The sequence below is a fragment of the Hyla sarda genome, chromosome 10, assembly GCF_029499605.1.
Source record: "Hyla sarda isolate aHylSar1 chromosome 10, aHylSar1.hap1, whole genome shotgun sequence".
Classification (NCBI taxonomy): domain Eukaryota; kingdom Metazoa; phylum Chordata; class Amphibia; order Anura; family Hylidae; genus Hyla; species Hyla sarda.
In genome coordinates this window covers 53017393-53041738 of record NC_079198.1, presented here as the reverse complement: position 1 = coordinate 53041738, position 24346 = coordinate 53017393, and the positions used below count along the sequence as shown (strand labels likewise).

Sequence of the window (24346 nt, the reverse complement as noted above, 5' to 3'; positions counted from 1 at the left end):
ATAATAGTTAGCGAATCCCAGAAAGCGTTGAATGGCACTTAGGCCAGAAGGATGAGGCCAATCCAATACTGCAGACAATTTATCTGGATCCATTGGCAGGCCTTGATCAGAAACAATGTAGCCAAGAAATGGAAGACTAGATTTCTCAAATAGGCATTTCTCAAGTTTGGCGTGGAGATGATTCTTCCGTAGACGCTGAAGAACATGAGTTTGATGCTCCTCTAAGTTGGTAGAGAAGATCAGAATGTCATCTATATGACAACACAGGTGTAGAGAAGATCACGGAAGATATCATTGACAAACTCTTGAAAAACGGCTGGAGCTTTGCAGAGACCAGATGGCATTACATCTGCAGAGACCATGGCGATGGTCAAAAAATTCAGAGATGAGAGATAGTGGGTAACGATTCTTGATTTTGTTAAGTCCCCTGTAATCAATACATGGACAGAGTGAGCCATCCTTCTTCGCCACAAAGAAGAAACCTGCTTCGGCAGAGGACTTACGGATAAATCCCTTTTGGAGATTCTCCTGGATATGCTCAGCCATGGCTTTGGTCTCAGGAACCGATAAGGGGTAAATCCTTTCATGAGGAGTAGTGGTAGCAGGCAAAAGATCTATAGGGAAGGCAAGGACGATGTGGAGGCAGAGACTCAGCCTGCTTCTTGGAGGAAGACGAGAGCTGACTTTAAGCCGAACTGGTTGGAGACAACAATTTTGACAGAATTGTCCCCAACGAATAATTTCTCCAGTTCTCCAATCCAGATGTAGAGAATGCCGTCGAAGCCAGGGAAGGCCAAGAAGAAGCTCAGAAGTACAGTGTGGTAGAACATAGAAATACATTTTTCTTTATGCAACACTCCAACTTGCATGATGAGAGATTCGATACGGAAGTGCACCATACACTCCAGATTTTGACCATTAACTGAGGAGATGAACAAAGGCTTGGCCGAGTAACAGGAAGATGATATTTGTGGACCAAAGAGTCAGGCATCACTAAAGTCACCTGCGGATCCAGAGTCCAAATATGCAGTAGTGCTGAAGGAAGACTTGGCAGAAGCAAAAACTTGCACAGTAATGGTTAAGCGAGGTAGTATTCACACCTAGGGATGCCTCTCCCACGTGCCCTAAGTGCGAGCGTTTCCCGGATGCTGTGGACGAACAGTACAGTCATAGTTACATAGTACGGTTGAAAAAAGACATATGTCCATCAAGTTCAACCAGGGAATTGAAGGGTAGGGGTGTGGCACGATATTGGGGAAAGGATGGGATTTTATATTTCTTCATAAGCATTAATGTTATTTTGTTCCAGGAATGTATCTAACCCTGTTTTAAAGCTGTTAATTTTTCCTGCTATGACCAGTTCCTGAGGTAGACTGTTCCATAAGTTCACAGTTCTTATGGTAAAGAAGGCGTGTCGCCCCTTGAGACTAAACCTTTTCTTCTCCAGACAGAGGGAGTGCCCCCTCGTCCTTTGGGGGGGTTTAACCTGGAACAGTTTTTCTCCATATTTTTTGTATGGGCAATTAATATACATTTATCATATCCCCCCTTAAACATCTCTTCTTAAGACTAAACAATTGTAACTCCTTGCGTCTCTGCACCCTTTCCAGCTCCACAGTGTCCCTTTTATGGACTGGTGCCCAAAACTGAACAGCATATTCCAGGTGAGGCCGTACCAATGATTCATGAGGGGGAGTATTATGTCCCTGTCCCTCGAGTCCATGCCTCTTTTTATACATGACAATATCCTGCCGGCCTTGGAAGCAGCAGCCTGACATTGCATGCTATTCTGTAGTCTGTGATCTACAAGTACACCCAGATCCTTCTCTACCAGTGACTCTGCCTGTTTAATCCCCCTTAAGACATACGACGCATGCATGTTATTAGTACCCAGATGCATAACTTTACATTTATCCACATTGAACCTCATTTGCCAAGTGGATGCCCAGACACTTAGTCTATCCAAGTCATCTTGTAACCTATACACATCCTCTATAGACTGTACCGTGCTACAAAGCTTGGTGTCATCTGCAAAGATAGAAACAGAGCTGTTAATGCCATCCTCTATATCATTGATAAATAAATTAAACAACAGCGGGCCCAGTACTGAACCTTGGGGTACATCACTAATAACCGGGGACCAATCAGAGTACGAATCATTGACCACCACTCTCTGGGTACGATCCATGAACCAGTGTTCAATCCAGTTACAAACTAAAGTTTCCAAACCCAAAGACCTTAATTTACCTGTCAGACGTCTATGAGGGACAGTATCAAACGCTTTAGCAAAATCCAGAAACACTATATCCACAGCCATTCCTCTGTCAAGGCTTCTACTCACATCTTCATAAAAGCAAATTAGATTGGTTTGACAACTTCTATCCTTAGTAAACCCATGCTGGCTATCACTTATAATACAATTATCCCCTATGTATTCCTGTATGTAATCCCTTATAAGTCCTTCAAACAATTTACCCAGAATGCACGTTAAACTCACCGGTCTATAGTTTCCTGGGGAAGACCTAGAGCCCTTTTTGAAGATTGGCACCACATTTGCCTTGCGCCAGTCCCTTGGCACAATACCAGACACCAGTGAATCTCTAAATATCATGAACAGGGGTAAAGATATTACTGAACTTAGTTCTCTAAGAACTCTTGGGTGCAATCCATCTGGCCCTGGAGATTTGCTTACATTTATATTACTTAACTTACCTTGTACCATTTCTACATGAAAGGGTATCTCTCATCAAATAAACTTTTGATATATTTTAGATTAATGAATGTTGAATAACTTTCTAATAGCATGTTAATGAAAAATATGCTTCTTTCTATTGTATTTTTCCCGATCAGTCCTGTCAGCAAGCATTTCTGACTCATGCTGGAGTCCTAAACACCCAGAGCTGCCAGCCTGCTTTGTTCACAGCCAAACAGGCTGTGAACAAAGCAGGCTGGCAGCTCTGAGTGTTCTCCTTTGTGAACAAAGCAGACTGGCAACTCGTAGTGTTTAGGACTCCAGCATGAGTCTGAAATGCTTGCTGCCAGGACTGGTGGGGAGACCCCTAGTGGTAATTTCTTCAAAGTGGAAAATTAAAAAGAAAGAAGCATATTTTTTAATAGCATGCAATTGTAAAGTTATTCTGCATACATTAATCTATAATATATCAAAAGTTTTTTTTGATGAGAGGTACCCTTTAAGCCAGTTCAGTACATTACATGATGTATTACCAGCACTGACCTGTCCAATGTCAGCTCCTTCTTCCTTAGTAGATACAGAACTAAAGAACCCATTCAGTAGCTCTGCTTTCTCTTTATCGCCTGTGACAACCTCCCCATTACCATTATTAAGGGGTCCTACATGCTCTGTCCTTGTTTTTTTTGCATTTATATATCTAAAAAAATATTTAGGGTTAGTTTGGCTTTCTTTGGCCACCTGTCTCTCATTTTGAATTTTTGCTGTTTTTATTACATTTTTACAGATTTTATTAAGCTCCTTGTACTGTTTAAATGTTATAGCTGACCCATCAGATTTGTATTTTTTGAAAGCTATTTTTTTGTTTATTGCTCTTTTAACATAATTTGTCAGCCATGTAGGATTTAGTTTTAATCGTTTATATTTGTTCCCCTTTGGTATATATTTAGCTATATAGTTATTTAGAGTTGATTTAAAGATGTCCCATTTACCTTCTGTATCAGTATTTGAGAACACCTCCCACCAGTCTACGTCCTGTAGTGCAGCTCTCAGCCCAGGGAAGTTTGCCTTTTTAAAGTTATATGTTTTTGCCTTCCCCGCCTGTCTTTATTTTCTACATTTTAAGTCAAAAGTAACTATATTGTGGTCGCTATTACCAAGGTTTTCCCGCACAGTTACATTACCAACCAGCTCTGCGTTGTTGGAAATGATCAGATCCAACAAGGCATCACTTCTTGTTGGGTCCTCTACAAACTGGCCCATAAAATTGTCCTGCAATAAATTAAGGAATTGTCGCCCCTTTGTAGTTTTAGCCAACCCCGGACCCCAATCTATATCTGGAAAGGTTAAATCTCCCATTATTACCACTGTACCTGCCCGTGCGGCCCTCTCTATTTGTTTATGCAGCCGACCTTCGATCTCTTCAGTGATATTAGGGGGTCTGTAGATTACACCAAATATTATTTTTTCAGTATTTCCCTCCTTTTGTAATTCTACTCACAGTGATTCCACATCCTCAGAATCATCACACACTATGGCATCGTTCACACTGACTTTCATACCACTTCTTACATACAGACGGACTCCACAACCTTTTCTATTCATTCTATCTTTGCGAAACAATGTACACCCCTGCAGATTTACAGCCCAGTCATGCGAGGAGTCCAGCCATGTCTCAGTGACCCCAACTATATCAATATGTTCCTCCAGTATCAAGGCCTCAAGCTCCCCAATTTTATTTGCTAGGCTTCTGGCATTTGTGAACATACACTTTACATTTCCATCCTTTATGTTATTGGGGTTAATGGGATTCAAGGGTGTAAGTTTTATTTTCCTATGAAGCCTATTCCTATTAACTATTCTAACCCCTCCCTCCGCTCCACCCCCAGGTACATTTATAATTCCCCACTCTCTATCTACACTATCTTCCCCCTCTATGTTGTAGGTTCCCTCCCCCCCCAGTCCCTAGTTTAAACACTCCTCCACCCTTCTAGCCATCTTCTCCCCAAGCACAGCTGCACCCTTCCCATTGAGGTGCAGCCCATCCCTACGGTAGAGCAAGTAACCGACAGCGAAGTCAGCCCAGTTCTCCATGAACCCAAACCCCAGTCCTTGAGGAAGTGCTCCGGGCTAGCACAATACAGACAAAAATTCTCACTGCGATGTCGTGATCTCTCCTATTGCGTCAAGCGAGAACAATCCCCTTGCATAACCTCTTCAGCAAGAGGCTCAGGAGAGTGCAGAGGAGGATGTTGGAACACAGGTGCCAGGCGAGGATATCGCCGTGTTCGGACAGGTTCTCTCTCCAAACGAAATTCCTCTTGTCTTTCAGCATACGCACATCAATATGTGTTGCCAGGTGGATAAGTTCAGACACGGAAGATGGAGAATCACGTGCAGTGAAGACATCTTTTATCCTGCTAGACAGTCCTTTTTTGAAGGTTGCACACAAAGCCTCATCATTCCATGCCAGTTCTTAGGATAAAGTGCGGAATTGAACTGCATACTCACCAACGAAGGAGCTTCCCTGGCTGAGATTAAGTAGAGCCATCTCGGCCAAAGAAGCGAAATTCAGCCAAAAACGCTGTCAAGTTGAAGGAAACTGAGGTTCCAAAGGGGAGTAGCCCAGGCTAAGGCTTTTCCAGATAGCAAACTGACCACAAAGGCCCCCTTAGCTCGTTCTGTAGGAATTTGGTCCGACATGAGCTCTAGGTGCATGGAGCACTGCGTAACAAACTTGGAATCACCATCATACTTGGTGGATAGAAGCAAACGTAACTTGGACCCAGAAGATGCTACAGGAATGGGTGGAGACACTGGAGCAAGTTGCAGTTGCTGCATGGCCAGAATTGCTGCATCATGGCAGACAATTAAGTAAGTTGCTGTGCTTGTCGGGCCAACTGCTGAGACTGACGCACCACAACGGAGGGAAGATCCGAGATGTCTGGCAGAGGTGCCTCGGGATCCATGTCTGGATCTTACTTTAACACTTACGTTTCTGTAGACAGGAAGGCTTGTAGTAGTGGATCTTCTAGACCTGTGTGGCAGATGACACGGACCGCACCAGGAAGTGAAGTCTAAGGTGCCGCTGGTCGTCACCAAAGCCTGCCACAAAGCGGGATGGACTTGCTGCGGCAGGCGGCACTCAGGTCGCTACCCCTGGCATGGCTCGACCACACAGGGTGAGGAGTTTAAGGCATAGATAGGATACGGCAACTCGTGGTTAGGATAGCAGAAGGTCAGGGCAGGTGCTCAGGTGCGTAGTCAGGGACAGAGCAGGAGATCAAAAGGCAGGCAGCAAAGGAGCAAGGTCAGGTCACAGAGCTAAGGGTCAGAAACACGGCAAAACAACTAGCAGGTATGCTTTCTCTTAGGCACTGGGGCAACAAAGATCCGGCAGGGAAGTGTGGGAGGTGGAGGAACTTATAACTGAGCCACAGGTTTTGACTTAATTATTGGGTGTACTGGCCCTTTAAATCTCCAAGCTCCAGCATGTGCGCACCCTAGGGGACAGGGACACGCTCTCCAGAGCAGAGAGGCAGAGGAGGAGGCAGGAGAAGATCTAGGTGAGTGACAGGCTAGGATGCGCATGCGGGTGCGTCCCGCAATGCGAATCCCAGCTCCGCCGGTATTGGGAGGTGACGGGGCCATGCGCTCACGACAGCGTGTGTGGCCGGAGCGCTAAACATAACACTCACACTGTGTCTTATAATGGGAGCCAAGCGGTACCCTGTAGCGGAGTAGCGGCGTGATGGGGACGTTAGAGCCCCCTTCTCCTAATTTTGGGTTAGGTAACATAAGGGGTTTTAAGAGGTAGATGGCGCTTTAATTGGGGAATCGTACAGTAGGTGACATGAGGGGCACAGGGGGTCAAAAGTTTAAGGGGAGGAGCCTTCAACATTAATCGGTGGCGGAGGGGAGAGGAGTAGAGCTCACTCCGGCGGGAGAACAAGCAAAGTGAGGTCCCGCCCCCCCCCCCCCCCCCCCCCCCAATTTGTTCCGGGATTGTCATTGACATGGCAGGGTTTTTGGCAGGTAAAAAGGGGTCCTTGGTAGGGTTTTTGGCAGGTAAAAAGGGGTCCTTGGTGGGATTAATTGCTTGGCATTGCAGAGTTTAGATTAGAGGAATGGTGTTTACAGCTGTTTGGACACAGCTGAATGGGCCTCCTGGTGGTGTTTCGGGGGCCCCAGGAGTTATTGGGAGCAGGCACTAATGCTTGTGGGTGCCCCTGGGTCAGGTGAATGCAGCCAGGGGTAAATTGTTAGTGCCTAGGTTGGTGAAGAAAATGTTTTGAATAAATTATGGTTTATGATAATACTGTTATGTATATTTTAGTATTTGTTAACAAACGGGCCCTTACCGGCCCATTTTGACCACAGTTTGTGTCAGGTTTTTTATGGGGATAATGTTGGGTGGTGGAATGGGTGACAGGCTTTTGAGGTATTTTAGTGGGGAAGGGGGCGGGTCTAATGTCCCTCCAGTCATGTAAGTGAATGAGATGAGTTGCACTGAGACCCACAAATTGCTGCAACCCAGCTGTCTGGTCGTGGGCACTTGTAGACCATCAATATCCTTAGCACTGGGCCCATGATGCTCTTAATCCGGCACTGGTCACAAAGTCAAAAAACACTCCTGGTCATGAAGGCATTAAACATATAGACTGGTACTGTGTATGGTGGCACTATTTGGCTGGTACTATTAATAGAGACAGTCTCTGTGGCAATGTTAGTGGCTACATAATGTAGGGTACCAATGCAGGGTCTTGTTCACTGTTCTTAGGACAGAGTAGGTTGTTCATGAGGTGGCTACTCACCATGGGGGACATTTATCAAAGCATTTAGTAGTTTTTTTTGCTTAAAACTGTCGCAAAAAAGCCGCAAGTGCGACTACGCTCTTTTTTCTGCGACTTTTTGCATGTTCGGTGTCCTAAGCAAAAAATAAAAATCTTGCTTACCAAAGCAAAAAGTGATTTTTGACTTGCAGTGGTCAGAGATTTATCAAGTGCAAAAGTCGCAAAAAAGTCGCATCGCATGAAAAAACCTACTAAATTTACTCCAGCTCAGACATGGAGCAGAAAAAGCCACTACCAAAGCTAAAAAAAGAAAAAGTGCTTAAAGAAGATATCCCATGCAGCAAAGAAAAAAAAAAATACCTAGCCATTCCATAGTATATTCACCTACCACCTCTCTGACATGTTTGTGATTTTTTTTCCGCCCCCCATTCACCGGCTATTCAGCTCATAAATTCCAGTTACTTCCTGGTTATGGTGGCTATGCCTGTGATCTCAAAGACTACATTTCCCTGCATGCACTGCTCACATTTCCTGCTCTCAGCTGCCTGAGCAGAGAGCTTGTTACCACCCCTAACTTATGTTAGTCACTCCTACAGCTCTGCTAGCTCACTCCCACATAACACTGAGCTCCAATCATAGCCCTATACAGCAGGGTGGTCCCATAACACTGAGCTCCAATCATAGCCCTATACAGCAGGGTGGTCACATAACACTGAGCTCCAATCATAGACCTATACAGCAGGGTGGCCACGAGGAAACAAAATGTAATCTCAGTGCTCAGAGAGAGGGACCCTGGAGTTGAAGCTGCAGTTTTACACTGTAAAATCACTCCTTCCCCCTCCTGCTTTACAGTGCACAATCACCTCCCCCCCTTCTCTGCCCTGCACTCCTCTCTCCCCAGTGCTCAGTGTGACAGGTCTACGATGGCAGATCCCTCCCCTCCCCCCTCTCCTCCGTTCTCAGTGTAAAAACATTAGCAAGGAGAGGGGAGAGAATCAGCCTGTTTGCTGACTCTGCTATGATCTGAATCAGCCAGCATATAGGCAGTGCTGCTCAGCCAATCACTGCAGAACAGAGGGAGGACAGTGTGAATATTCATCAGATGGGAGGGGCTAAGGCCGAGCACAGGGAACTCTCTGCAGCACAGGGGTTTTCTGGGTAATTGTCACGTCACGGCCCCTGGATGCTGCTGATAACAGCCTGAATAGGGGGTCGAAAGTCATGAAAACCTGGAACAGCTGAATTTCCTGTCAGACAGAAGAATGCAGAAAAAGCTTGTTTCTAAGCAGCATTGGTAATGGAAGTGATTTACAAACCTATATAACTTTACCTTCTGCACTAAAAGCTGAACAATTTTTTACTGTGAGACATGTCCTTTAAGTGAAAGAAATTTATCAACAGGCTGAAAGCAGTTGATAAATAAGTCGCACATAAGCAAAAAAAAATATAAATAGTAAGAAAAAAATAACTAAAAAAAGAATACATAAGCAAACATTGATAAATGTCCCCCCATATGAATGGGAACTTCAGAACCGTCATAGTGAGAGATGATCAACAGGGTTGGCTGCTCATCCATACTTACCTATCCAATAAAGCCGGGGAGCTGGCTATGGCAGGCATGAGGGGCACACTTGTCAGAACCAACATGTTTTTTGCCACATTAATTTCTTTATGACATTGTGTGATTGTGTTGTCCATTTATTAACACATTTTACAGCTCCACCTCCCAACACCCCATAAACATAAGAACACATATACAATAGTGCCACCTTGCATTGATAATATATTGCAATGCTGGTAATGAACTTGAACTGATTTTTTTATGATAAGATGCAACTCTGAAGTAGATAGAGATATCACTTTTGACAATAGAGAAAGAAAATCAGGATTGGCAACTACATGACCAAAAGAAAGATCAATAGGAACCACTGTTGGCCAGTGTGCTCCAAATACATATAGACACACAAAACTATTTTGAAATGCAAAGGTACGTTTTTATTTATATTTTACAACATGACCATTCCTATGCTATATCTGGTATTGATGAGATCTCTATTGTTTTTCTCCCAGCTTGCAATAAAATATATCCATCCTGAAAGATTACTGGTATGGAGACATTTCTAGTACATGCCTCATTTTAGTGCATTTTGTGTTGAACAACATTATTACTATTTTTCAGTATCACAATACAACTATGTAATTAACTGAGGCAGAAAAGCATAATAGGTTATATTTGACTATGCCTGTGTTTGATGTACTTTATCTAGCATTTTCAGCATTGTTCTCCATCATTCTCCACGTCTATGCTTCTTTCCTCCTCCTTCACTGCACCTGGTAGATCAGTAATGCTGCCAATATCCACAAAGATTGGGCTGCCAAGTCCTTTGTGCCAGTTCAATGGGTCTTCAAGTGAGCCACTAACAGAGAAAATGTATTTCTCCCACAGGAAACGCACCATTTCAGAGTCCAGGAAAGGGTTGCATTCTCGTACATTCTTTTCAAATATCCTTCTCCGGTACTTAAATTCCAAAATCGTTTTAGTGTAAGTGTTGAGTGTGAGAACAGAGGCTGACATGCATAATGTAAAGGAAAGCCATGCCAAGCTGGAAAAAAAGGAAATTGTACTTAAACTAAAAACTAACACTTGTAAAACAAATTAAAGCAACACAATGTAACCAAGGTGACTTTCCCACTCAAGCCAATAGTGAAAGTTATTTACTGTATGCCCAGTTGGATTTACTAACCAACTGCATTTAGTCATTCTACTTTTGTTAGAACCATAACTTTAAAGGGGCAATCAGCCCCTAGACATCTTATCCCCTATCCAAAGTGATCACTGTGGTGTCAGCACAGAGAACGCAGGGGGTCCCAGAGGCCGGACCCCCCACGAACAGACATCTTATTCCCTATCTGTGGCCCCAGACATGATTTTTTTAATACCTGCTGAAGACTTAGGGTACCCCGAATCTAGGGTGTTTTAATTTTATTAATTCCCCCCATTCCTGACATATACCGTATTTTTCGTCATATAAGACTCACTTTTTCTTCCCCAAAACTGGGGGGGGAAAAGTTGGTGCGTCTTATGCAGCGAATACACACCTATTGGCCCTGCGGCCATCAACGGCCAGGACCCGCGGCTAATACAGGACATCACCGATCGCTGTGAGGCCCTGTATTAACCCTTCAGACACGGCGATCAAAGCTGACCGCTGCGTCTGAAGGGAAAGTGACACTAATCCGGCTGCTCAGTTGGGCTGATCGGGACCGCTGCGTTGAAATCGCGGCTTCCCGAACAGCTTACAGGACTTTACCTGCCTCGGTGTCTGCTCCGGGATCCCCTGCTTGGCCGGCGCTCTCCTTCGACGTCATCACGTCGTCGCGCACGCCATCCCGTCATCCAATAGGAGCGCCGTGCGTAGCGACGTGGTGACGGCAACGGAGAGTGTGGATCCCGGGGAAGAAGGATCCGGAGAGTCGGGGACGCGGCTACAGCGATGGAGCGACATCCAGGGCAGCGGTGACGGGTCCAGAGCGGCGGGGACGCGTGAGTATTACCTCCTATCCAGTGGTATTCAACCTGCCGACCTCCAGATATTGCAAAACTACAACTCCCAGCATGCTTGGACAGCCAACGGCTGTCCGGACATGTTGGGAGTTATAGTTTTGCAACATCTGGAGGTCCGCAGGTTGAATACCACTATTGGGTTCAGAATCTTTATTTTTTTAGATTTTGCACCTATAAATTAGGTGCGTCTTATACGCCGGTGCGCCTTATAGGGCGAAAAATACAGTAAGCCTTTTTGTACCCCCTTTAAAAGTCAGTGAATCCATCAGATCTCAGTGAATTCATTACAATTCTATGTGCTGATGCTGCAATGAGGGGTTGTGATTTGCATAAGAGGCATGCTGGAGCCAAATGGATGACCTCAGACAGCAGAATTGTATGAGATCTCTCAGACAATCCTGCAAGTATAGGGGATGATAGGGGAAGTAGGACCCACAGAATCCTATGCTCTTCAGATTCCTTATATCGTTTCAGCTCCCCAAAGGTGAGCAAGTGCAGCACCAGATCCAAGGCTCACAGTCCCATGTTTAAAAAAAAAGCCTTGTAGTGTAGAGGCTGCAGATTCTTGCAGGTGTGTAGAGCAATAGCTCTGCACTGAAATGTACACAATGTGACTAGAGATGAGCGAACTTACAGTAAATTCGATTCGTCACAAACTTCTCGGCTCGGCAGTTGATGACTTTTCCTGCATAAATTAGTTCAGCTTTCAGGTGCTCCGGTGGGCTGGAAAAGGTGGATACAGTCTTAGGAGACTCTTTCCTAGGAATGTATCCACCTTTTCCAGCCCACCGGAGCACCTGAAGACTGAACTAATTTACGCAGGATAAGTCATCAACTGCCGAGCCGAGAAGTTTGTGACGAATAGAGTTTACTGTTAGTTCGCTCATCTCTAAATGTGACCTTTCAGGAGCTGAGAATGATTTGTAGTATTAAGGTCCAGGCAGTACAGAGCTCATGTTGTGTATATTCCAGTGCACAGCTATAGCTCCTGCTCTACTCGCCTGAAAGTGCTAATAGAAAGCAAGGATGCAGGCTACCAGTATTTCTGCTCTAGCACCTCTGAATCAGCAAGATGGTCGCTCCGTGCACTGCAGCAAGGGTGTTACGCCGAGCGCTCCGGGTCCCCGCTCCTCCCCGGAGCGCTCGCTACACTCTCCTCACCGCAGCGCTCCGGTCGGTTCCACGGACCCGGGGCGCTGCGATACCGCCTCCGGCCGGGATGCGATTCGCGATGCGGGTAGCGCCCGCTCGCGATGCGCACCCCGGCTCCCGTACCTGACTCGCTCTCCGTCAGTTCTGTCCCGGCGCGCGCGGCCCCGCTTCCTAGGGCGCGCGCGCGCCGGGTCTTTGCGATTTAAAGGGCCACTGCGCCGCTGATTGGCGCAGTGGTTCCAATTAGTGTTTACACCTGTGCACTTCCCTATATCACCTCACTTCCCCTTCACTCCCTCGCCGGATCTTGTTGCCATCGTGCCAGTGAAAGCGTTTCCTTGTGTGTTCCTAGCCTGTGTTCCAGACCTCCTGCCGTTGCCCCTGACTACGATCCTTGCTGCCTGCCCCGACCTTCTGCTACGTCCGACCTTGCTTCTGTCTACTCCCTTGTACCGCGCCTATCTACAGCAGCCAGAGAGGTTGAGCCGTTGCTAGGGGATACGACCTGGTCACTACCGCCGCAGCAAGACCATCCCGCTTTGCGGCGGGCTCTGGTGAAAACCAGTAGTGACTTAGAACCGATCCACTAGCACGGTCCACGCCAATCCCTCTCTGGCACAGAGGATCCACTACCTGCCAGCCGGCATCGTGACAGTAGATCCGGCCATGGATCCCGCTGAAGTTCCTCTGCCAGTTGTCGCTGACCTCACCACGGTGGTCGCCCAGCAGTCACAACAGATAGCGCAACAAGGCCAACAGCTGTCTCAACTGACTGTTATGCTTCAACAGTTACTACCACAGCTCCAGCAATCATCTCCTCCGCCAGCTCCTGCACCTCCTCCGCAGCGAGTGGCCGCTTCTGGACTACGACTATCCTTGCCGGATAAATTTGATGGGGACTCTAAGTTTTGCCGTGGCTTCCTTTCCCAATGTTCATTACACTTGGAGATGATGTCGGACCAGTTCCCCACTGAAAGGTCTAAGGTGGCTTTCGTAGTCAGCCTGCTGTCTGGAAAAGCCCTGGCTTGGGCCACACCGCTCTGGGACCGCAATGACCCCGTCACTGCCTCTGTACACTCCTTCTTCTCGGAAATTCGAAGTGTCTTTGAGGAACCTGCCCGAGCCTCTTCTGCTGAGACTGCCCTGTTGAACCTGGTCCAGGGTAATTCTTCCGTTGGCGAGTATGCCGTACAATTCCGTACTCTTGCTTCAGAATTATCCTGGAATAATGAGGCACTCTGCGCGACCTTTAAAAAAGGCCTATCCAGCAACATTAAAGATGTTCTGGCCGCACGAGAAATCCCTGCTAATCTACATGAACTCATTCACCTAGCCACTCGCATTGACATGCGTTTTTCCGAAAGGCGTCAGGAGCTCCGCCAGGATATGGACTCTGTTCGCACGAGGCGTTTCTTCTCCCCGGCTCCTCTCTCCTCTGGTCCCCTGCAATCTGTTCCTGTGCCTCCCGCCGTGGAGGCTATGCAGGTCGACCGGTCTCGCCTGACACCTCAAGAGAGGACACGACGCCGCATGGAGAATCTCTGCCTGTACTGTGCTAGTACCGAACACTTCCTGAAGGATTGTCCTATCCGTCCTCCCCGCCTGGAAAGACGTACGCTGACTCCGCACAAAGGTGAGACAGTCCTTGATGTCTACTCTGCTTCTCCACGTCTTACTGTGCCTGTGCGGATGTCTGCCTCTGCCTTCTCCTTCTCTGCTGTGGCCTTCTTGGACTCTGGATCTGCAGGAAATTTTATTTTGGCCTCTCTCGTCAACAGGTTCAACATCCCGGTGACCAGTCTCGCCAGACCCCTCTACATCAATTGTGTAAACAATGAAAGATTGGACTGTACTATACGTTTCCGCACGGAGCCCCTTCTAATGTGCATCGGATCTCATCACGAGAGGATTGAACTTTTGGTCCTCCCTAATTGCACTTCTGAAATTCTCCTTGGACTTCCCTGGCTTCAACTCCATTCCCCAACCCTGGATTGGTCCACTGGGGAGATCAAGAGTTGGGGGCCCTCTTGTTCCAAGGACTGCCTAAAACCGGTTCCCAGTAACCCTTGCCGTGACTCTGTGGTTCCTCCTGTAACCGGTCTCCCTAAGGCCTATATGGACTTTGCGGACGTTTTTTGCAAAAAACAAGCTGAGACTCTACCTCCTCACAGACCTTATGATTGTCCTATTGACCTCCTCCCGGGCACTACTCCACCCCGGGGCAGAATCTATCCTCTGTCCGTCCCAGAGACTCTTGCCATGTCTGAATACGTCCAGGAAAATTTAAAAAAGGGCTTTATCCGTAAATCCTCCTCTCCTGCCGGAGCCGGATTTTTCTTTGTGTCCAAAAAAGATGGCTCTCTACGTCCTTGCATTGACTACCGCGGTCTTAATAAAATCACGGTTAAGAACCGCTACCCCCTACCCCTCATCTCTGAACTCTTTGATCGTCTCCAAGGTGCCCATATTTTTACCAAACTGGACTTAAGAGGTGCTTATAATCTCATCCGTATCAGAGAGGGGGATGAATGGAAAACGGCATTTAACACCAGAGATGGACACTTTGAGTATCTGGTCATGCCCTTTGGCCTGTGCAACGCCCCTGCCGTCTTCCAAGACTTTGTTAATGAAATTTTTCGTGATCTCCTATACTCCTGTGTTGTTGTATATCTGGACGATATCCTGATTTTTTCTGCCAATCTAGAAGAACACCGCCAGCATGTCCGTATGGTTCTTCAGAGACTTCGTGACAATCAACTCTATGCCAAAATAGAGAAATGTCTGTTTGAATGCCAATCTCTTCCTTTTCTAGGATACTTGGTCTCTGGCCAGGGACTACAAATGGACCCAGATAAACTCTCTGCCGTCTTAGATTGGCCACGCCCCTCCGGACTCCGTGCCATCCAACGTTTTTTGGGGTTCGCCAATTATTACAGGCAATTTATTCCACATTTTTCTACCATTGTGGCTCCTATTGTGGCTTTAACCAAAAAAAATGCCAATCCCAAGTCTTGGCCTCCTCAAGCGGAAGACGCCTTTAAACGACTCAAGTCTGCCTTTTCTTCGGCTCCCGTGCTCTCCAGACCTGACCCATCTAAACCCTTCCTATTGGAGGTTGATGCCTCCTCAGTGGGAGCTGGAGCTGTCCTTCTACAAAAAAACCCTTCCGGGCATGCTGTTACTTGTGGTTTTTTTTCTAGGACCTTCTCTCCGGCGGAGAGGAACTACTCCATCGGGGATCGAGAGCTTCTAGCCATTAAATTAGCACTTGAGGAATGGAGGCATCTGCTGGAGGGATCAAGATTTCCAGTTATTATCTACACCGATCACAAGAACCTCTCCTACCTCCAGTCTGCCCAACGGCTGAATCCTCGTCAGGCAAGGTGGTCTCTGTTCTTTGCCCGATTTAATTTTGAAATTCACTTTCGGCCTGCTGATAAGAACATTAGGGCCGATGCTCTCTCTCGTTCCTCAGATGCTTCTGAAATTGAACCCTCTCCTCAACACATCATTCCTCCTGACTGCCTGATTTCCACTTCTCCAGCCTCCATCAGGCAAACTCCTCCAGGAAAGACCTTTGTTTCTCCACGCCAACGCCTCGGAATCCTCAAATAAGGGCACTCCTCCCATCTCGCAGGTCATGCGGGCATCAAGAAATCTGTGCAACTCATCTCTCGCTTCTATTGGTGGCCGACTCTAGAGACTGATGTGGTGGACTTTGTGCGAGCCTGCACTATCTGTGCCCGGGATAAGACTCCTCGCCAGAAGCCCGCTGGTTTTCTTCATCCTCTGCCTGTCCCCGAACAACCTTGGTCTCTGATTGGTATGGATTTTATTACTGACTTACCCCCATCCCATGGCAACACTGTTATTTGGGTGGTCGTTGATCGATTCTCCAAAATGGCACATTTCATCCCTCTTCCTGGTCTTCCTTCAGCGCCTCAGTTGGCTAAACAATTTTTTGTACACATTTTTCGTCTTCACGGGTTGCCTACGCAGATCGTCTCGGATAGAGGCGTCCAATTTGTGTCTAAATTCTGGAGGGCTCTCTGTAAACAACTAAAGATTAAATTAAATTTTTCTTCTGCATACCATCCTCAATCCAATGGACAAGTAGAAAGAATTAACCAGGTCTTGGGTGACTATTTACGACATTTTGTTTCCTCCCGCCAGGATGACTGGGCAGATCTTCTACCTTGGGCCGAATTCTCATATAATTTCAGAATCTCTGAATCTTCCTCCAAATCCCCGTTTTTCGTGGTGTACGGCCGTCACCCTCTTCCCCCCCTCCCTACCCCCTTGCCCTCTGGTCTGCCCGCTGTGGATGAAATTTCTCGTGATCTTTCCATCATATGGAGAGAGACCCAAAATTCTCTCTTACAGGCTTCTTCACGCATGAAGAGATTCGCGGATAAGAAAAGAAGAGCTCCTCCCATTTTTTCCCCTGGAGACAAGGTATGGCTCTCCGCTAAATATGTCCGCTTCCGTGTCCCTAGCTATAAGTTGGGACCACGCTATCTTGGTCCTTTCAAGATTTTGCGCCAGATTAATCCTGTCTCTTACAAACTTCTTCTTCCTCCTTCTCTTCGTATTCCTAATGCCTTTCACGTTTCTCTTCTTAAACCACTTATCATTAACCGTTTCTCTCCCAAATCTGTTCCCCCCACTCCTGTCTCCGGCTCCTCGGACATCTTCTCCGTCAAAGAAATTTTAGCATCTAAAAAGGTCAGAGGGAAAACCTTCTTTTTAGTGGATTGGGAGGGTTGTGGTCCAGAAGAGAGGTCCTGGGAACCTGAGGACAATATCCTGGACAAAAGTCTGATCCTCAGGTTCTCAGGCTCCAAGAAGAGGGGGAGACCCAAGGGGGGGGGTACTGTTACGCCGAGCGCTCCGGGTCCCCGCTCCTCCCCGGAGCGCTCGCTACACTCTCCTCACCGCAGCGCTCCGGTCGGTTCCACGGACCCGGGGCGCTGCGATACCGCCTCCGGCCGGGATGCGATTCGCGATGCGGGTAGCGCCCGCTCGCGATGCGCACCCCGGCTCCCGTACCTGACTCGCTCTCCGTCAGTTCTGTCCCGGCGCGCGCGGCCCCGCTTCCTAGGGCGCGCGCGCGCCGGGTCTTTGCGATTTAAAGGGCCACTGCGCCGCTGATTGGCGCAGTGGTTCCAATTAGTGTTTACACCTGTGCACTTCCCTATATCACCTCACTTCCCCTTCACTCCCTCGCCGGATCTTGTTGCCATCGTGCCAGTGAAAGCGTTTCCTTGTGTGTTCCTAGCCTGTGTTCCAGACCTCCTGCCGTTGCCCCTGACTACGATCCTTGCTGCCTGCCCCGACCTTCTGCTACGTCCGACCTTGCTTCTGTCTACTCCCTTGTACCGCGCCTATCTACAGCAGCCAGAGAGGTTGAGCCGTTGCTAGGGGATACGACCTGGTCACTACCGCCGCAGCAAGACCATCCCGCTTTGCGGCGGGCTCTGGTGAAAACCAGTAGTGACTTAGAACCGATCCACTAGCACGGTCCACGCCAATCCCTCTCTGGCACAGAGGATCCACTACCTGCCAGCCGGCATCGTGACAAAGGGCATCAGGGTAAGGGTAGATTCACACTAAGTGCTTTATTTTTTTACTTAATTTGTGATGTTTTTCCTCTTTAGGTTGAACAATATAAACCAGAAACATGTGTGGATGTGTGTGGATGTTTTTTCTGTCATCTTTACATCACTTTCTTTATAAGAAATATTTTAATCACATGATGAGAGTAACACGACTTGCAATGAGGAAAACGCTAATTGAAAAAACACCACATACATCTTTATATACAAATATTCACTAATAAGCGAAAAAGCCACATAAACTGCATCGTCAAGGGCAAAAAAAGGTGTGCAGATTCTTCTCCCTTTTTATTTAGGACAAAGAAGTGCTGTAGAATCTGAAAGCAATGAGTGAATCCAAATTAAAGGGAAAGTATAAACACTGATACATATTTTTATTTTTGTATCCACTTTTGGCTTGGTTAAATAAACAGTATCAATGACTGTTCCAAAAACTGTAAGTGGGGTTTTAGCTGTAAGAATTGTCTTTTTTGTCCTTGGGTAGTTTTTTGTTCTTGTTGTTTTTATCTTACAATATGTGTGCCCTTATGCAGATGTGAGAGAGGGGGTAGGATATCTTAATTTTCTTTTAATTAGGTATTGTTTGAAATGTGCAATGTACTGTGATCTTATACATTATTATCCATGCTTAAAGTGTAAACTCACCCAAAAGACCAACCATAATACCATGTCTGTGGTCTCCAGTCTTTTGGTCCAAGATTTACAGTCACCTGAAAAACGGTCATGTACATCATATGGGCTACCATGCCAAGAAGTCCTAGTGAATAAAAAAACTGCTTGCTCAGTACATGAATGACACAGAGAAAACACAGTGTAGTGTAGCTAATAATATTGGAGGAGGGAGTGAGACTATGTTACATCCCACATAATACTCCTCAGCTTTAATCTAAAGGACCCAGATAGCTGCTTTACGCAACCAAATTAACTATAAACCTACAAAAATACTTCTTGCCGCAGAGCAGCATGTAAATGAAATGACAATCTTTATTAAAAACAAAGATGAAAAGCACATATTTATAAACCATAAAAAAGAGGCAGCAGCAACTGATATATGGAGGTCCCTGGGTACTCAAATAGGTGTTGCCAGATTACAAATGTGTAAAGCCTCTTACTTGAGGTGTATATATATATATATATATATATATATATATATATATATATACACACACACAAGTATTGCTGCAGGTATAACTTGTGCAAATAGTATAATTATATTGAAGTAAAAATATCAAATATATGAACTTGTCATATACACAAGAACAATAAACACATTAAAGAGTCCAAACAAGAGCACTCAGAAATGCCCCCCTTCTACCTGTGTACTCTTGGTCGGACTCTTTCATGTGGGTATTGTTCTTGTGTATATGACCTGTTGATATATGTATGTTTTTTTTATTTCTATTAGTAAACGTTATACCTACTGCAATACTTGCACATACTGTGTATATATATATATATATATATATATATATATATATATATATACAGGGCCGGATTAACGTAGGAGCTGATGGAGCTGCAGCTCCAGGCCCCTACAGTAAAATAGGCCCAGCCAGCCGCCAAAAAGGCCGCCGAGGAGCGGCCCCCCTCCCTGCCACTACACTACGCTACATGCTGCAGCAACAGGCAGGGACCTCGGGCGCGGCCCGGGCCCACCGCTTCCAGCACTATTACCTGCAAACGGCGCGTGCCCCCTTGCCACAATCATATGATGGCCGGCACCACCATCAAGTTAATTAATCAGTAATGTGCACGGGTCTGCCGCCACTAAGCAGCCCGCAGGGTCCGCCGTCACATTCTGGACATCCCTGTGTCCCGAAAGATCTTTTCGGGACACAAAGATGCCTCGTTACCTCTCTGCGGCGGCCCCCCGCATTAACTTTAAAAACGCAGGGGCCGCTGGGAGATAGGGCACGCAGGGACATCACTGACGTCCCGTGCGTGCGCCCATAGCAACAGCAGAGCGGAGCAGCGAGGAAGAGGACGCGCACGCATGGTAAGGTAAGCTAAGTTGCCAATAGCAACTCCCCCCGGCGAGAGTCAACCCCGCCGATAACAATGCCCCCCCCCTACCCTACCCTCCCCTCCCCTCCCCGGTCATGCCCGCTCCGCTGTCTGACATTACCTTGTTCCTCTGCTGCAAGGTCCCGGTCGCAAATCTTCATTTCGTCTGCGACCCGCGCGGGACGCCGACGGTGACGTCACTCACAGCCGCCGCCAGGGAGAAGGAGCAAGGCACGGGCCGGGAGGGTAAGTGTATATGTATGTATGTGTGTGTATTGGGGGGGGGGGGGTGTATGGGACCCTCCAGCTGTTGCAATACTACAACTGCCAGCATGCCCGGAGAGCCTTTGGCTGTCTGGGCATGCTGGGAGTTGTAGTTATGCAACAACTGGAGGCACCTGGGTTGGCAAACACTGCCCTAGGGCCTAACCCAGTGTTTCCCAACCAGGGAGCCTCTAGCTGTTGCAAAACTACAACTCCCAGCATGCCCAGACAGCCAAAGGCTCTCTGGGCATGCTGGCAGTTGTAGTATTGCAACAGCTGGAGGCTCCCTGGTTGGGAAACACTGGGTTAGGCCCTAGGGCATGGTTTGCCAACCCAGGTGCCTCCAGCTGTTGCAAAACTACAACTCCCAGCATGCCCAGACAGCCAAAGGCTCTCTGGGCATGCTGGGAGTTTTAGTTTTGCAACTGCTGGAGGCACCCTGGTTGGGAAACACCGGTCTATGTGTATGTATATGTGTGCGTCTGTCTGTGTGTGTGTGTGTGTGTGTGTGTCAATCTGTGTGGGGGGACCTATGCTAATGTTGGGGGGGGGGGGGGGGCCTGTGCTAATGTGGGGGGGCTATGGCTGTCTGCCTATCTAATGTGGGGAACTATACTGCACCTAATGTGGGGGGAACTATACTGCACCTAGTGTGGGGGGAACTATACTGCACCTAGTGTGGGGAACTATACTGCACCTAATGTGGGGGAACTATACTGCACCTAATGTGGGGGAACTATACTGCACCTAATGTGGGGGAACTATACTGCACCTAATGTGGGCGAACTATACTGCACCTAATGTGGGCGAACTGTACTGCACCTAATGTGGGGAGCTATACTGCACCTAATGTGGAGAGCTATACTGCACCTAATGTGGAGAGCTATACTGCACCTAATGTGGAGAGCTATACTGCACCTAATGTGGAGAGCTATACTGCACCCAATGTGGAGAGCTATACTGCATCTGATTAAGGGGGACAGGGGACTGGTGAAGGGGGACATGGGACTGATTAAGGGGGTAGGGGACTGATTAAATATTTAAAAAAATATTTGTTACAAAGATTTTTTCCTCTTTGTGTATGTTTATGGTGACATATATGTGTACATGGTGAGTTTGTGGTTTTATTGTACTGGGGGTAAATTCCACAGTTGGCCGGCTGTTGGTGGGTTGGTGGTGAGAAAAGATATGGGGGGGGGGGGGCGGTTGACACCTTGCATCGGGGCCCACAAGACTTTAGCTACGCCCCTGATGAGGAGACTGAGGATGGGGTGGGGGGAATGCGATGATGATGAGGAGGAGGGGATGCTGTGGGGTGCAATGATGAGGAGGAGGGTGGAATGATGAGGAGACTGAGGATGGGGTGTGTGTGTGTGGGGGGGGGTGCAATGATGATCATGAGGAGGAGGGTGGAATGATGAGGAGACTGAGGATGGAATGTGGGGGGGGGGATGGAATTATAATGAGGAGGAGGAGGGGAAGCTGGGGGGCGTGCAATGATGAGAAGACTGAGGATGGGGTGTGTGGGGGGTGCAATGATGAGGACGAGGAGGGTGGAATGATGAGGAGACTGAGGATGGGGTGTGGGGGGGTGCAATGATGAGGAGGAGGGTGGAATGATGAGGAGACTGAGGATGGGGTGTGGGGGGGGGGTGCGATGATGAGGGTGGAATGATGAGGAGACTGAGGATGGGGGGGTTCAATTATGATGATGAGGAGTCTGAGGATGAGGTGCGGGGGGGTTGCAATGATGAGACTGAGGATGGGGGGTGGGGTTTGCAATGATGAGACTGAGGATTGGGGGGGAATAATATGGAGTGCGGGAGTGAAGAGCCAAGGATGGGTGGGGTGTATGGAGTCATGAGAATAGCGAGGATGTGGCGGAGGGGAGGGGGCATTGGGATGATAAGCTAACCAAGCATGGGGTGGGGGTGTTGATAAGACAGAAGATGGGAGGAAGGGTATGCAGTGTATGGCAGTATTATATTCGGGGGGTAAAGTGTGTGGCAGTATTTTATTCAGAGGGTACAGTGTGTGGCAGTATTATATTCAGAGGGTACAGTGTGTGGCAGTATTATATGCAGGGGGTACAGTGTGTGGCAGCATTATATTCAGAGGGTACAATGTGTGGCAGTATTATGTTCAGACGTACAGTGTGTGGCAGTATTTTATTCAGGGGTACAGTGTGTGTCAGTATTCTATTCAGGAGGTACAGTGTATGGCAGTATTATATTAAGGGGGTACAGTGTGTGGCAATAATATATTTAGAGGGTACAGTGTGTGGCAGTATTATATTCAGGGGTACAGTGTGTGGCATTAATATATTTAGAGAGTACAGTGTGTGGCAGTATTCTATTCAGGAGGTACAGTGTATGGCAGTATTATATTAAGGGGGTACAGTATGTGGCAATAATATATTTAGAGGGTACAGTGCGTGGCAGTATTATATTCAGGGGGTACAGTGTGTGGCAATAATATATTTAGAGGGTACAGTGGTAGGCAGTATTATATTCAGGGGGTACAGTGTGTTGCAATAATATATTTAGAGGGTACAGTGCGTGGCAGTATTATATTCAGGTGATACAGTATTTGGCAGAATTATAATGTGTTATTATGAATATTGTAATTATATAGAGGATGAGGATCTGCTGACAATGTGAGGAGCCTATGATGTCCGGGCATCAGACTCTGCAGAGAAGATGGAGCTGGAAGAAGTCCTGGCGTCTGAACCAGATAAAGAAGGAAAGGAAAGACAACAGAGAAGACATCACTCAGGTCACTGATATAATTGTGTGTTCTCCTGACTGTCCCATCAGCTCTGGAGTCACTTGTAAGTTCCGTAGTGATGATGGGTGACAATTTACCCCATTCTGTGGCTCTGCAGCTGTTTCAAAACGGCAACTTCCTTAATTCCTGAGTCTCTTCCGACATGATGGGAGTAGCAGCTTAGCAACAGCTGGAGAGCCACTTGAACCGAGGGGATTGGTGGGGGTCCCAGCAGTGTGACCCCCACCATAAAAATGGGCATCTTATTTAAAAATGCCCGGGCCTATTTTTGGTCCCAGTCCAGCCCTGCCTGTCAGTCACTTAAATCACTGTGTATTCTCCTGACTGTGTCCCATCAGTGCTGTAGTCACTGATATCTTTGTGCGGCCGAGTAATAAAATTGCTTTGCGTTTTCATTTTATATATTATGTAAATATTTTCATAAAAAGGCCCAGAAAAATTCTCAGCACCAGGCCCATGATGCTCTTAATCCGGCCCTGTATATTATATATATATATATATATATATATATATATATATGAAGTGAGAGGCTTTATACACATCTGTAATCTGCCATTACCATTTATTTGAGTATCCAGGTTGTCCATATATCAGTTGCTGCTGCCTCTTTTCATCTTTGTATTTAATAAAGATTGTCATTTTATTACATTCTGCTAGTCTGTAATGAATACTTTTGTAGGTTTAGTACATAGAGGTATGGCTACTTAGATGTCAATTTACTAGAAATGTTTGGTAAATATGTGGTAAATTTATGTTTTTATTAAATTAAAGGATGAATCCAGCATGAAATGTTTTTTTTTTTTTTTTTTTAAATCCTGCCCCACTGCTTTCCTGCTGCCTCAGCCTCCATTGTGATTCTCTTCCTGGTTGCCAGGGGTCAATGTGTCAGACTGCAGCTCATCTAATCGTTGGCTGCAGCGGTGTCCCACTTTGGCCAGTGATTGGCTGAGTGGCAGTGTGACGTATGGAGCCCCAACCCCAGTCTTCTTCCTAGGGCCGGGGCCTAAAATGTCACACTGCCACTCAAGCAATTACTGTCTGAGGTGGGACACCGCTGCAGTCTGATGTGTTGATCCATGGCACGCAGGAATAGGATTGCAGCGGGAGCTAGAGCAGTGATCCCGGAGGCAACAGTGGAGTGGCAGGAGGTATGTTTTTTTTTTTCTTTTTTTTTTTTTTTTATGTCAGCAGCCTAGGCAGGATTTTGAAGAAAACTTCAATGTAGGAATACCTCTTTAATATGGCTTCCATTTCTAACAGAGCTATTTCAGCTATGCCAGATCTATTTGATACTAGTGTTGCTCGCGAATATTCGTTTTTTTTATTTTTGGACATGCGAAAATAAAACGTGATTATTACGAATATGCGAATTTAGCGAATATATGATGAATATTCGTCCATATATTCGCGAAATATCGTGAATTCAAATATGGCCTATGCTGCTCAACACTATTTGATACTAGTGATTCCACATGGA

General features: G+C 46.8%; 1 protein-coding gene across 4 annotated transcripts in view; it reads right to left on the bottom strand.

Annotated features, from left to right (window-relative positions):
* Positions 1–9256: 9256 nt before the first annotated feature.
* LOC130293360 (germ cell-specific gene 1-like protein) overlaps positions 9257–24346 on the bottom strand; it is a 101114-nt gene continuing 86024 nt past the window's right edge. For 3 of the 4 annotated variants that reach the window (XM_056541948.1, XM_056541950.1, XM_056541949.1), the window contains 2 exons: positions 18460–18571; positions 9258–10085 (listed from right to left, as the gene is read on the bottom strand). In XM_056541948.1, the coding sequence (XP_056397923.1) occupies positions 9755–10085; positions 18460–18571 (443 nt within the window). In that variant the 3' untranslated portion in view covers positions 9258–9754. Of the gene's footprint in view, positions 10086–18459; positions 18572–24346 lie in introns of all 4 variants that reach the window. The other variant, XM_056541952.1, reaches the window with a different exon arrangement.